This window comes from Vicia villosa, linkage group LG5 (genome assembly GCF_029867415.1).
Source record: "Vicia villosa cultivar HV-30 ecotype Madison, WI linkage group LG5, Vvil1.0, whole genome shotgun sequence".
Classification (NCBI taxonomy): Eukaryota; Viridiplantae; Streptophyta; class Magnoliopsida; order Fabales; family Fabaceae; genus Vicia; species Vicia villosa.
In genome coordinates this window covers 134,883,807-134,898,870 of record NC_081184.1, presented here as the reverse complement: position 1 = coordinate 134,898,870, position 15,064 = coordinate 134,883,807, and the positions used below count along the sequence as shown (strand labels likewise).

The 15,064-nt window shown below is 28.8% G+C and overlaps 2 protein-coding genes across 2 annotated transcripts; one reads left to right on the top strand and one right to left on the bottom strand.

The window, feature by feature from the left end:
* Nucleotides 1–293: 293 nt before the first annotated feature.
* Nucleotides 294–1,575, top strand: LOC131607428 (probable carboxylesterase 12). The gene has a single exon (XM_058879432.1). It carries the CDS (start codon nucleotides 411–413, stop codon nucleotides 1,353–1,355), a length of 945 nt encoding a protein of 314 aa, XP_058735415.1. The 5' UTR covers nucleotides 294–410; the 3' UTR covers nucleotides 1,356–1,575.
* A 7,982-nt stretch (nucleotides 1,576–9,557) lies between these two features.
* LOC131607427 (probable carboxylesterase 12) lies at nucleotides 9,558–10,857 on the bottom strand. The gene has a single exon (XM_058879431.1). It carries the CDS (start codon nucleotides 10,770–10,772, stop codon nucleotides 9,693–9,695), a length of 1,080 nt encoding a protein of 359 aa, XP_058735414.1. The 5' UTR covers nucleotides 10,773–10,857; the 3' UTR covers nucleotides 9,558–9,692.
* Nucleotides 10,858–15,064: the final 4,207 nt, after the last annotated feature.

The window sequence follows — 15,064 nt, the reverse complement described above, 5'->3', positions numbered from 1 at the left end:
GTTAAATAACACCACTCATATTTCAATGATCTTGAAAAATTTGTAACTATATTTACACGATTTTATTTTATTTACCAAATAGACGATTATTGATAAAAAATAAAAATAAGGAATATTTTTGATATCCTGATTATTATTTTTTATACTAATACCTTGTAGACAAAACTACCTTAAATTTTTAATTACCTTAAAATAATTAGATATAAATTAATAATTTAGTGTCACTAAACAAAAAGATTAATTGCGCAAGTTTAACGGGACACCACCAACTCAAAATTTGTCTATGTGGCTATAAAACCAAACTATTTCTTCGTTAATCTCAATACCCATTTCTTCTTCTTCTTCCTCCTCTTAATAATAATTCATAAAACCCTTTTACACTGCACACAACAACGACAACAAGAACAACCATGGACGACGAAATTGCCTTTGATCTACCTCCATTCATGAAAGTATACAAAAACGGTCGTGTTGAGAGACTCATAGGTGAAGACGTTGTTCCCGCATCTCTTGATCCAACCACCAACGTTGAATCTAAAGACGTTATAATCTCCAAAGAAGACAACATATCAGTTAGGCTTTTCATTCCCAAAACCAATTACCCACCGACCCAAAAACTCCCTCTCTTTGTTTACTTCCATGGTGGTGCTTTCTGCATCGAAACCCCTTCTTCGCCTAATTACCATAACTACCTTAACTCTGTCACTTCACTGGCTAACGCAATTGGTGTCTCTGTTCATTACAGAAGAGCACCGGAACACCCTGTTCCTGTCGCTCATGAAGATTCATGGCTTGCACTCAAATGGGTGGCTTCGCATGTTGGTGGAAAGGGTTCCGATGAATGGTTGAATCAGTATGCGGATTTTGATAAAGTGTTCTTAGGAGGTGACAGTGCTGGTGCTAATATTGCACACTATTTGGGTGTTCGGGCTGGGAAGGAAAATCTGGATGGTGTGAAACTTGAAGGGGGTGTTTATCTTCATCCTTATTTTTGGGGTGTGGATCCAATTGGGTCTGAATCGGGTCGAGGTGAGTTTGTCGAAAAGGTTCATAATTTATGGCGATTTTCGTGTCCAACCACGACAGGATCCGATGATCCGTTGATTAATCCGGCTAAGGATCCGAATTTGGGGAGTTTGGGTTTTAAGAGAGTGCTGGTTTGTGTTGCTGAGAAAGATTTGTTGAAGGATAGAGGCTGGTATTATAAAGAGTCGCTTGAGAAAATTGGTTGGGGTGGGGTTGTTGAAGTTGTTGAGACAAAAGATGAGGATCATGTTTTTCATATGTTTAAACCAACATGTGAGAATGCTGCGGATTTGCTTAATCGAGTTGTTTCCTTCATCAAAAAGGCTTGAAAATGACATGTTTTTAAATAAGGGTGTAATGGAAGTGGAATAGTATTATAGACATAGAGTACTGTTTTATGTGTTTGTTATGTTATCCTTTAGTTTTTTATTCGTCAGGTTATGCATTTCTACTTGCTTGTATTCTATGTCTATGGAAGACAAGTAATTTGGTTTTGTATCTTCTTCCACTATGTTATCACGGAATAAAAACTTGTCATTTGGTTGAGAATTCTTCATAGTTCACTTTCACATGTACATTTTTTTCCTATTCAATTAAAAGTCTACATATTAGGGACATCAAATTTCCCTCTCAGCCTTGCGTGTTAAAATTGAACAAGGATAGTCATTCCTTTTACTAGATAACATTTTAGTGTATTCTAAGGCTAAGGATGAACTTCTTAATATTCTAAGAGATAAGAGATTGTTTGCTAAGTTGTCAAAATGTGAGTTTTCGCGACTTTTTTTAGAGCACATGTTTTTGAAAGACAAAATAATAGTTGAACTTACAAAGATAGATAATATTTGTAAGTAAAAAAACACTCGAGTATCCTCGTAAGATTAGGAATTTTCTAAGTTTATCAGATTAGTACCAAAAATTTATTAAAGGTTTATGGGAGTTGTTTGTGGGGATACTTAGTGTGAAATGAATTTCCAAGAACTATATAAAAGATTAACTTGTGCACTGATCTTATTGCAAGGCGTTTGGTTCAGGATAAGGTGAAATAGAAAGGTAATAAACGTATGCTTATAAGAAACTTATGACTCATGAAAAGAATTATTCATGATTTAGAGTTAAAAGTTGTGGTTTCTAAGCTTAAGATGAGAAGGCAATAGGAATTTTAATGGCTTAGTTTAAAACTCGGGGCATCAGCTTATTACATGTTTTTTTGTGACAGCAAAACAAGTAGCAGTCTTTTTAATATTAGAGACTATTTCATCCCCATTTACTTTTTTTTTTCTTTCTATTATCATTCTTTCTAGTTTTTTTTGTTAACTTTGAACCTTTATGAATCATTGAGGTGATAACAATTCCTTTTCACACACTAACTCAATACAATACCATAACAGTGAAAAGTTTCTGTATAAAAATGTTGCAGGAATAAGCTTTCTCATTTCCACCATCATATCATTTATAAGCAATAATAGTATAATTATAAAAGTACATAAATGATATAACTATAGTGAGGATCAGCAAAATCACTGTCGAACTCTTTTATGAATTGTTTATATAATATTTTCTTCTCTCTTTTCTTTGTATAATCACTCTGCCCGTCTTACACAAAAGTCCTTCAGAGGTAAATTAAGGTGATTTTCCCTAATACGTATGTCCTCTTGGGGATGATTTAGAATTAGGTTTTATTGCACAAATCTCAGATCATGATATCCTGAATCAGTCATAAATGTGTTCTATATCATATCTCAATCAAATACCGCCTTTCACTAAACTTAGGTTGATATAACCTACTTGGCTCGTCAATTGTTTTAGCCTGATCTTACTCTTCTAGACAGATTATTAATCGGGACAAATTTTACTAGATCCAAGATGAATTTATTTCATTCAAAAACCCGACCCATGAAACCGAACATGTACATTGCCCCTTAATCATGAGTCGTGAAGATGATTTTCTAAGAAATACCGTACATGTACACATTCCCTCAAGCATGAGTCATGTAAGGGCAAGATGCTTTCCTAAGGAATACCAAGAAACTAGATAAGTATACAACCCCTCAAGCATAAGTCGGGTAAGGCCGAGATGCTTTTCCGAGACCGTGTATGTTGGGTGAAAATATGGACACAAAAGGTCTAGAAGGAGATTTGAATAGACCTATCCCCAAAAAGACAATTTCAAAAACACTTTAGGTCCCATAAAATAAAATCAGAGATTTTAAAAATACGCGGAAGCAAAACACAACACTAAGGGAGCTTGGAAGCATCTCAATGAATTAATCTAATAAGAATACTACAAGATATCACTAAAGGCATGATTTTTTCTAATGCAAATCAATTACAAAATAATCAAAGCGATTTAAAAACCTTTACATAAAAGTTCATTCAAAATATAATTGGACACGAAAAGTACTAGCGATACGTGTCACTTACTTGGATTTATGGGTACTCTGACTTCGATTATGCTAGGTGCAGATTGGATAGGAAATATACCAGTGTTACAGGCCACTTATCTGGGAACTTTCTTGTCTCATGGCATAGCAAGAAATAAGAAAGTGACGTGTTATCCACATCTGAGGCAGAATACGTTGCAGCGGGAAGTTGTTGCGCTCAACTTATTTGGATAAAACAACAACTCAATGACAATGGTGTAAATCTTGGAGTTGTCCCAATAAGATGTGATAGCTCTAGTGTCATAAACCTCACAAAAAAACATGATACTTCACTCTCTAGCTAAACACATTGAAGTTAGGCACCAATTTATTAGAGAGCCTGTTGAAATAGGGGAATGCGTACTTGAATTTATAATTTCATCTAATCAACTTGCAGATATTTTTACTAAACCTCTTCCTAAATAAAACTTATTTTTTGTAAGAACCGAATTAGTAATATAAAACAAATTATGCATGGACTAAAAGGCCTACATGTGCATATGTCGAACTATGTGTTTATGTTTGCATCGTTTACTTCTTATATTGCATGGTTTTTATCCACCTTTTTTATTTTGACAAAGGGGGAGAAAATATTCTCAGGTGAAGTATAGAATACTCTCTACTTAACTGAGGGGGAATTTAATCACTCCAAATATATATATATATATATATATATATATATATGAGGAGGGATCAAATTACACCCGAAGAGTTACACCACGAGTTACACTCGTTCAATAACTACATCTCGAAATAATATTTTTTAAATTCAACCGTTGGATTGAAACATAATATCATATAGATCATTCCTATAAAGTTTGAGCTTAATCTATAATGATTTACTATGTCATTGAATAACATCAAAATTAACGTTATATGAAAGCTCATTTTGACGTTAATCTTTGGATATCTTGATGATATAGTAAATTATTATAGATTAAGCTCAAACTTTATAGGTATGATCTATATGATATTATGTTTCAATCCAACGGTTGAATTTAAAAAATATTATTTCGAGATGTAGTTATTGAACGAGTGTAACTCGTGGTGTAACTCTTCGGGTGTAATTTGATCCCTCCTCTATATATATATATATATATATATATATATATATATATATATATATATATATATATATATATATAATTTTAACACCTGAGAATATTATTTTAACACCTTCTTGAGAGATGCATTGTCATCATAAAGGGGGGGGGGGGGGGAGAATTTCAGCTATGTGGTTGCAGGTATAAAGATGAAAATCGCGCAGAAGATTCATCTGAAGCTTTGATGACGACAATAATAATTTAAGTCGGTGGCAATAACTTTCAACCTTGATGATGGTAACCTAACCAAAAAGACGTTTCATACCTAATCAACAAGAGATTTAAGATTAAAAAGCTTATATGATCAGGAGCAATCCATCTAAAAAAATTGAAGCCTTAGATAAAGTTTGAAAGTTTGTAAGGTCTTGTTCGTCGTTGGGTCTGTCTAAGTGACCCACGTTTTTGTAAAAGTAAGGAATAACTCTTAAGTACTAAGGAAACTCACACACAGACAAACCTTAAAACATCTTTTTCAAAAGTATTTATATTAAAAATTTGTTTTTACGCAAAGTTAAGTGATTAAGAAGTTGTTCAATTCCTTTCCAACGATTTTTTTACTAACTAATTGATTGGTAACTTGTGCCAACTGATTGGCAAATTTTTTATGAGAAAACCAATCGATTGGAGCATTATGCCAACCGGTTAGAGAATGGATAAGAGATTAACCAAGCAATTAGGACAACACCTTAATGACTTACAACTACTTTATATCCAATATTTCCTATGAGCATGAAAATCGATTAAAAATGACTTGGGCAATTGATAGGATTATTTCCTTTTCAATCAATTCTGCCAATGGATTATTTTCTTTTCTAATAATTCTCAAATTTTACAAATTGATCCCTTGAAATTTTCAAAAATTTCAAATTGGTTCATATTTTAAATTAGGCCGTTTTTTTTTTAATTCATGAAAATGACCCAAAAAATTAACGATGAATCGTTTTAATACTCCATCCAAACAAAGAATTTAAAAATAAATTAATTTCAATTGAATCATTTGAATTACTTAATTTTAAATTACTTAAAAATTCTCAATTACCTCACCCGAACACACTTTTAATATCTTTATGATTCATAGAAACAACAATTTAATGATATTATTCTTAGTAATTACGTTTTTTTATTTGATTATTAATCATTATGTGATCACGTGAATTTAAATTTTATTAAAAAATAGCTAAATTTTCATAATATTTTATGAGAAAAAAGAATATGCACTGACAATCAACCAATCAGACGCGCGTATTCAATCAAGTCACGTATTTAATTTAAAAATATTGATACGACATGGTAGAATGTTATAATTATATTGGATGATGGTGTAAAACTAGTTTACACTGACAATGCACTACCTTTAATCTCATATTTTATTTTAACCAAATAATTAAATATTAAAAATATTTTATATATTATTTTTTATTTAAAATTTTAACTATATTAGTTGATCAACAATTTCATAAGGAATTTCATATTGATGAGACTGATTTTATATAAAATTATTATCTTACAGTGTATTTTATTTAATTTTCACCTTTACTCTTAGTTTATAATTTCTTTTTATATTTGGCCTATTGTAGAATATTTTTTATTTTAATTTAAAGCAATGTCAATTAGAATATTTAAATAAACTAGTTTAAAACTTAAAAAGCATTTTAAAGTTAAATTTTATTATGTCTCAAAAAAATTAAATAGATTTTTTTTTAAATAAATTAATAACCTTTTTTAAATAAAAATTAAATTTGAATATAATAATAATAATTTTATAAAAATATTATTTAAAATCTCATTTTTAAATTTATTTTAGACAATAACATAGGTTTGGCCGACCTAACTCTATAATATTGAGATAAAACCTTTATAGCTTGAATATCAGTTCCACACGGTAGAAGAAGTCGGTGATAAGACACTAATTTTTTTAGGATAGCCTCAATAATAAATTATTGTGTTGTGTAATTCTTTTATGTGGAAGTGAATATTTGTGTACTTAGCTATTAGGTTTGGTATATTGTTTAAGAGAAACTTTTTAGTGGATCATTAAAAATATATTTAGGTTGTATTGTTTGTAATTTTTTTTTTTTAATAATAAGGAGGGCCGGGGCCCGAAGGAGAAAAATTACATAAAGTCAACAAAAAAACTACTAATTTTAAATGAGTCGGTCGCCATAAATGACCGGATGAAATCAGGTGCCTCCTGGTGCACAGTATAGTTCCTGTTGATACTCTCATTTTTGGCAAGCGCATCTGCACACCTATTTGTAGTTCGGTTTACATGCGAGATAATAACTGTGTCATGCAGATTTATTAATTCTCTAAGCTGACGCATAATCGGGATACACTCTTGGTTACACGACTCCTCTTTCTCTATGGCATCCAACAAAATCTTGGAGTCCACATTTAATTCTAGTCTCTGAATATCCATCGCTTGAGTGAGTTTTAATCCTTCGTAGACTCCTCAACATTCTGCAAGGATAACGCTACATCTGCCTAGATGCTTGGAAAAGCTACCCTTCCAAACTCCATTGAAATCTCTAATAATTCCTCCACATCCTGCTGCATCTGCCTCCATCTGTATTGTTTGTTCTCTTATATAATTACAACTTTCATTGTCCAATCACTACATGTTATGTCTACATTTAAGGATGGAGTCGAGGTTGTTTGTTTTCTAAATATGTTTTGAGCGTCAAAGCAACTACTATTCGTTGAGCAAGTTTAATACGGAAGGCTGAAAGGAAATTTGATATCCCTTTTGTGGTGATTTTTAATTGGAGAAAATATTGTTAAAAGAAAAAAATAAAAGACAAAAAAAAAAAAATGAACAATGGTATATTCTTAACTAAAATTACTATAGTTTTTGTTATCCGATAATGATTGGTGTATGACACGAGCTTCTCCAAAGCTCTAGATAGTAATATTTGGATAATCATTGAATTTAAATTAATAATTCAAATTCATCTTATATTTTAAATATATATTATATAAATACTTTTTCACTTAAATATTAATTAAATTTTTTAAATATAAACTAAATCTAAATTATTAATTTAAATTTAAAGATTATTACTAAAAATTCTCAATTCTTATTATAACTACTGTTCTTATTATATATATATATATATATATATATATATATATATATATATATATATATATATATATATATATATATATATATATATATATATATATATATATATATATATATATATATATATATATATATATATATATATATGTGTGTGTGACGCATCATAAAACAAAAACAAAAAATAATCATTCATAAAACAAACTAAATATTACACAAGCAGTTAAATAGATTTGACACTCATAAAGATGCATTTGTTTTTAAGGTTAAAAAAAAAGTTTTTGGGAATGTAGCTATGAAAATACAATATTTTCATGTTTGATTTAAATTTTAAATTTTTAAGCTATTTTTATTTTTAGAAATCTTTACATATGATTATTTTCTTTTTATTCTAAGGAAAAGGTAGGAATATAATATTTCTATAGGAATAAATTCAACTATCTATAACTTTTCATTAACATTCAAATATATTTTTATTTTTTTTAGAATTAATAGGTATTTTGGAGATAAATGAGACACTCCAAGTGTTTATTTGACATACTGATTAGACTTATTTGACGGTGGAATTATATATTTTTAGGCTCTGTTTGGTAAAAATAGCGGCTGACTAATAAGCTAGTTGATAGCTGATAGCTTATGGCTGATGACTGATGACTGGTAGCAGCTTATAGCTGACGACTGATGACTTATAGCGGATAAGCTGATTGAAGTGTTTGGTAAAATTAGCGGTTCAACTAGCTGATTAATTAAAATGACATAAAGGACATTTAATATATAATTATTTTATTTTAAATTAAAATAAATTATAGAGGGTAAAAGTGAATTTTAGTTAAAATAATAAGGATAAAAATGGAAGAAAAAACAATAAGCTATAAGCTATAAGCTAAAACGCTATTTGAAATAGCGTCTGAAAAATAAGCTATAAGTTAGTAAAATAAGCTATAAGTTCATAATGAAAAGACGGTTACCAAACAGGTCTTTTATTGTTATATGAGCTTATAAGCTATAAGCTATAAGACATAAGTTCAAAAAATGGCATGCCAAACAGAGCCTTATTTTACATAATGTTTATTTTCTTTTTTATTTATTTTAATTTTATTAAATTATTAAAATTCAAAATAGTTAAAATCCTAAAAAATATGACCTCACCGGAAATAATATTTCAAAAAATAATAAATTTAAAAATATCATTTCACATAATATGATTGAAAATCTTGAAACAAATAAACCTAAGAAACATTAAGGATAGCAACAAAAAAAAAAGTTAGAAATAATTAAACTTTGGTTAAATAAATCAAATTTATTTAATATATATATATATATATATATATATATATATATATATATATATATATATATATATATATATATATTATAATTTTATTTAATTTAATATGACTGTTGAATCAGTTATTTTAACAGTTTAGATTTGATGTTAATTTAAACTTTGACATATTGGTATCATTTAATCTTATCCCATATATATTATAATTTTATTTAATTTAAATGACTGTTGAATCAGTTATTTTAACGGTTTAGATTTGATGTTAATTTAAACTTTAACATATTGGTATCATTTAATCTTATCCCATATATATATATATATATATATATATATATATATATATATATATATATATATATATTAATATATATATATATATATATATATATATATATATATATATATATATATATATATATATATATATATATATATATATATATATATATATATATATAATATTAAACTTGAGTCTGACTTATTATTTAACATTTAACATAAAGTTTATTTTATATCTATTTTGATTTTTTTCAGAATTTGAACCTACCACAATATTTAAAAGCCTATTTAATTTTAAAGTTTTAAATAAAGGTATTTAGCCAACTTCCTAAATAATAATAAAACAATAGATAACATAAATCTTATTCAATAATTTATTCTATTTCATTAATCTTATGGATTTTTTCTTTACAGATACACAAATAGTAAAAAGCATAATAAAACACAGAAAACAAAATAAAGAAAACAATATATACTCCCATTCCATTTCCATATTTTCAAGTCCTTTTGATGAATGAAACAACTTGATTAAGCAAATCCGTAGCATTGTCACAGGTTGGATTCATCATATGAAAAACATGATCCTCATCCTTTGTCTCAACAAATTCAACAACACCACCCCAACCAATTTTCTCAAGCAACTCTTTGTAATACCAACCTCTATCCTTCAACAAATCTTTCTCAGCAACACAAAGCAGCAATCTCTTAAAACCCAAACTCCCCAAATTCGGATCATTACCCGGATTAATCAACGGGTCATCGGATCCAGTCGTGGTTGGACACGAAAATCGCCATAAATCATGAATCTTTTCAACAAATTCACCTCGACCCGATTCAGACCCAATTGGATCCACACCCCAAAAATAAGGATGAAGATAAACACCCCCTTCAAGTTTCACACCATCCAGATTTTCCTTCCCGACCCGAATACCCAAATAGTGTGCAATATTAGCACCAGCACTGTCACCTCCTAAGAACACTTTATCAAAATCTGCATACTGATTCAACCATTCATCAGAACCCTTTCCACCAACATGTGAAGCCACCCATTTGAGTGCAAGCCATGAATCTTCATGAGCGATGGGAACAGGGTGCTCCGGTGCTCTTCTGTAATGAACAGAGACACCAATTACGTTAGCCTGTGAAGTAACAGAGTTAAGGTAGTTGTGGTAATTAGGAGAGGCAGGGGTTTCGAGGCAGAAAGCACCACCATGGAAGTAAACAAAGAGAGGGAGTTTCTGCGTTGGTGGGTAATTGGTTTTGGGAATGAAAAGCCTAGCTGATACGTTGTCTTCTTTGGAGATTATAACGTCTTTAGATTCAACGTTGGTGGTTGGATCAAGGGATGCAGGAACAACGTCTTCACCTATAAGCCTCTGAATACGACCGTTTTTGTATACTTTAATGAATGGAGGTATATCAATGGCTATTTCATCGTCCATGGTGGATAGCGGTTGTTGTTGTTGTGTGCAGTGTATGTGTAAAGGCTTTGTTGGTTTGAGAGAAGGAAGAAGGGGATATGATTTATTAAGGAGAGGTGTTAAAGGGAAGGAGAAGGAATGAGAATTGAGAATCATGAAGTTGAGTTTGATTTTTTAGCCACAAAGATATTGGTGATGTGTCTAGTCAAGTATGTGCACCTTATCGGTTTATTCTTGTGGTTCAATTTTTTGTTGGATTTTGGTAACTAAATAATCATATTTTGAAAAGAGCAATTTTTGTTTTTCAAAATTAGAATCTTCAATTTTCAATAATACTACTAAGATACTCTTTGGATTCATATTACTCGATGTGATATTTAATTTGTCTGCTTTGAAATTAATTTTGCAGTCCATAAATATTCACATAATTTTATAAATATTCACATAATTTCAAATATAGATTAGTAGTATATATCATCTTTTATACATTGATCGAATTAGTATTTCCAAAAACAATGAAAATATAGCTCAACAAATTACGAGAACATACTTATTACTCCCTCCGTTTTTTATTATAAGTCGTTTTAGACTTTTCACACAGATTAAGAAAAATAATAATTGTTGTATGAAAATGAGAAATTATGAAAGTTTTTACAAAATTATCCTTCATTAATGACATGTGGAACATAAATTAATATAATTGAAAGGAGAGAGAATAATAAATATTTAAGGATATAATAGGAAAAATAGCATTAATTATTCATTAGAATTGTAAAGCGACTTATATTGAAATACAATTTTTTTTCTAAAACGACTTATAATAAAAAACGGAGGGAGTATAAACTTGAAAGAATACACCAGAGAAATTACATTGATTGAATATTTACAAAATTTGTTGAAGTGAATAAATCGCACAGTCGATTATCTAACCTCAATTATATATAACAACAGCGAAAGAAAAGATTTAAAAGATGGAGATCAAAATTGTAGCTTAAAAGAAAAAAAAATGTCGTTTACTAACTAACACAGTGTCTAGAAAACCTGTTTGAACACAACATTGGTAAGTACGATGAAAAATCTATAATTGTTATCTCATAGATGCGTTTCACATCTACCCATTGATCTAAGCCTCCAAGGACCTTCATTACAATAAGCAGTCTACAGTTGTTATCCCATAGATACAATTCACATCTGTTGAAAAACTGAATTTTCTACCATTTTATTTGGTGTAACCGGTTACCCTATTTTACACAAACACAACGGCGCTTTTGGTTATGGTGTAACCGGTTACCCTATATGTGGTAATCGGTTACCAGTGTTACATTCAGCTTTCTGTTTTGCTTTTAATTGTGTTTTAGCTTCTCCAATCATTTGTAACTTGTTGTATATAAGGGGCTCAATGCTCCCTATTGTTGTTAATGTCAATTTCTATTCTCACCATCAATTACTCCCTCTCTCTCTCTCACACTCACTCTCTCTTATTTTCTCTCAATTTCCTTAACTTCGTCATCTCCAAATTAACATATTTCTCCATTGATTCACCTTAATCAATTTTGTATGTTCTAACATTTGGAGAGATTATCAAACTTAATGACAAATATGCATTAGAGAGATTATCAAGCCAAATAAACAAACACGGAATCATGCATCAAATTTTAAAATGTTAACAAAATATATATAATACTAATAATCTTTAACCTATGAAGTTGTATTTAGCAAACATCAAATTTTATATACAACTTTGTTTTGTTTTTCTAAAAGCAGATTATTTGATCAATAGGTTTTGAAAATGCACTTTCGGAGTCATTTTAAAAATTCATTTCAAAAATAAATTTAATAATAAAATTGAAGCGTAATTTAAAAACGAATAAATTGCGTGTGTACACGAATATAATATACATTCAAAAATATATTTCCAAAATCTAAAAGACGTTTTAAAATTTTTAAAAGATATCTTTCTACCATATAAGATATATTTAAAAAATTTCCTTATAACTTTCACGCCACAAAAAAAATTTCAAGTAAAATCAATTGTAAAGAGACTCCAATATTCCAATTTATTTCCCTTGTCATTCATTTTTCTTTTGTATTTTCCGGAGCTAACTACAACACTTTTTTTCATTAAAGATGCATTATATTTTTCAATTTAAACGATATTTGAAATACTAATATACCAACAAAAATGGCTCCTACAAAAATAGTTTTGAAAAAAAATAGTATAAAAAAAGAAAAAGAAAAATAGTCTTGAACGAAATTTCATCCTATACGTACTCAGAGCAACCACATATTAAAAAGACATCATTCCATGCAGTGCACCAATACAATTCAATACCATCATATAGGGTCTGCTTGGTATAAGAGATGTAGGGGAGAGAGAGAAGTAGAGGAGAGAAGTTGAGGAGAAATGTCAACTTATCTTGCTTGGTACAGAAGAGAAATAGGAAAGAGAGAGTAAAAAGCATGTGGGTCCCACAAAAAATCTTTTCTCTTCTCACAGCGAAGAAATAAAGGGGAGAGTGTGTATCACCTCTTAAATTTCTTTTATACCCTTAATTTAATTTTTTTTATATTTTTTAAATTAATTAATATTTTAACTATTTACAATGATAAAAACTATTTATAATGTCCCATGAACAAATTGGATCAAAATGATATTTTATCTTCAACAACCATATTAAATTCTTAGTCTTCTTGATTTGACAACCAAATGAACACGGGCAATAAATAAATAGCAGTAGTAAGTAACACCTTGAAGTCTTGAATGCAGTTAGATCGATTCTCATCCAAGTCCCTCAATAGTATTTAAAATCACTGTTACTGTCTACCAATTTTACCAAATCCTTTTTGTTGAAATGAACATCAATCTATACCGTCCCAACTATCTCTTAATTACATTTATAACATGGTGCAACTACGCCATCGATAAAGTTCTTATATTACAATATTGACTTTAACATAATCCTTCCCTTCCTTTCTCTACTATTCTCTCATATTCAAAATATAAGAAGAAATTTACTCCCTCCGTTTTTTATTATAAGTCGTTATGAAAAAAAAATTGTATTTAAATATAAGTCGTTTTACAATTCCAATGAACAATTAATATTACTTTTCTATTATATCCTTAAATATTTATTATTCTCTCTCATTTCAATTATATAAATTTATCTTCCATATGTCATTAATGAAGGATAATTTTGTAAAAAAACCTTTATAATTTCTCATTTTCATACAACAATTATTATTTTCTTAAACTGCATAAAAAGACTAAAACGACTTATAATAAAAAACAGAGGGAATACTTTTTAGGTTAATTGAAAAATTAATATATTTAAACTAGTCTAAATACATTAATTCTTCAATAAATTTTAAAAGTATTTACTATCAAAAATACAAAGAAACCGTTATACACAATTTTTTAGTTTAGGACATGTGTCCTTTTCTTAGGTTAATTTGATATTTATGTTTATGCATACATTGATATTATATTATTCAAATATTTATTGTGGCAATTTTTTTAAATAATATTCAAACAATTTATAAATATTAATTTTATTTAATTTTTTGTTATGTATCTTACTTTGTCAAAATTATATTTTTAGTAAAAAAATTCTTGCACATTTTTATTCAAAATGATTTTTATTTATTAATTTTGATTTTTTTATAGTTTATTTTATTAATTTCATATTATTTTTTATAAAAGAATCATTAAAAATGTCGTTGACGCATACAATATATGCACATAAAAAATATTTGATTGTCACCGATCAATTAATTAAATTTTAAGTTTTTTTTCTTCATATTTTGAAAATAAAATATAAATTATTATAATATATTAATTTGAGTTTAATCACATTTTTATTTGACTACAAAGATATTCTGTTAAAGACTTAGATCTCCTGTAAGTAATTAGTGATGACAACGGGCGGGTCGGGGACAGTTATTACCTCGCCCAAACCCAAACCTAAATCCTCAAACAATTTTCATTCTCCACCTCAAACCCAAACGGGAATGGAGAATTAAAATTCAAACCCGACCTAAAGGAGTTTGTGTTGGGTTCGGGTATTCTCGTCCCGCCATCATTTATTTAGTAAAATCAATTTTTTTAATAAAATATTTATTTTTTTCAAAATTAAATTACTTTATAAATAATAAAATGAAACGATTTTAAAAAAATTCATACATACATTTCAAATATTTTAAATGATAAATACAAATCAAAATATCAAAACTTTTGTCACGTTTTTAATATTCTAAATTATCAAAAATATATAATAATATACACAATAAAATAAACGGGACGAGTTCGGGGACGAGTTTGGAGTGGGTACTAGTGTCCCATTATCTGACCTTTCCCCATATTTTATAATCGGAAAAAACTCAAACTCAAACCCAAAACCAATCAAAACAGATTTCCCCCGTTAATTTTAAGGCGGATTCGGTGGATATCT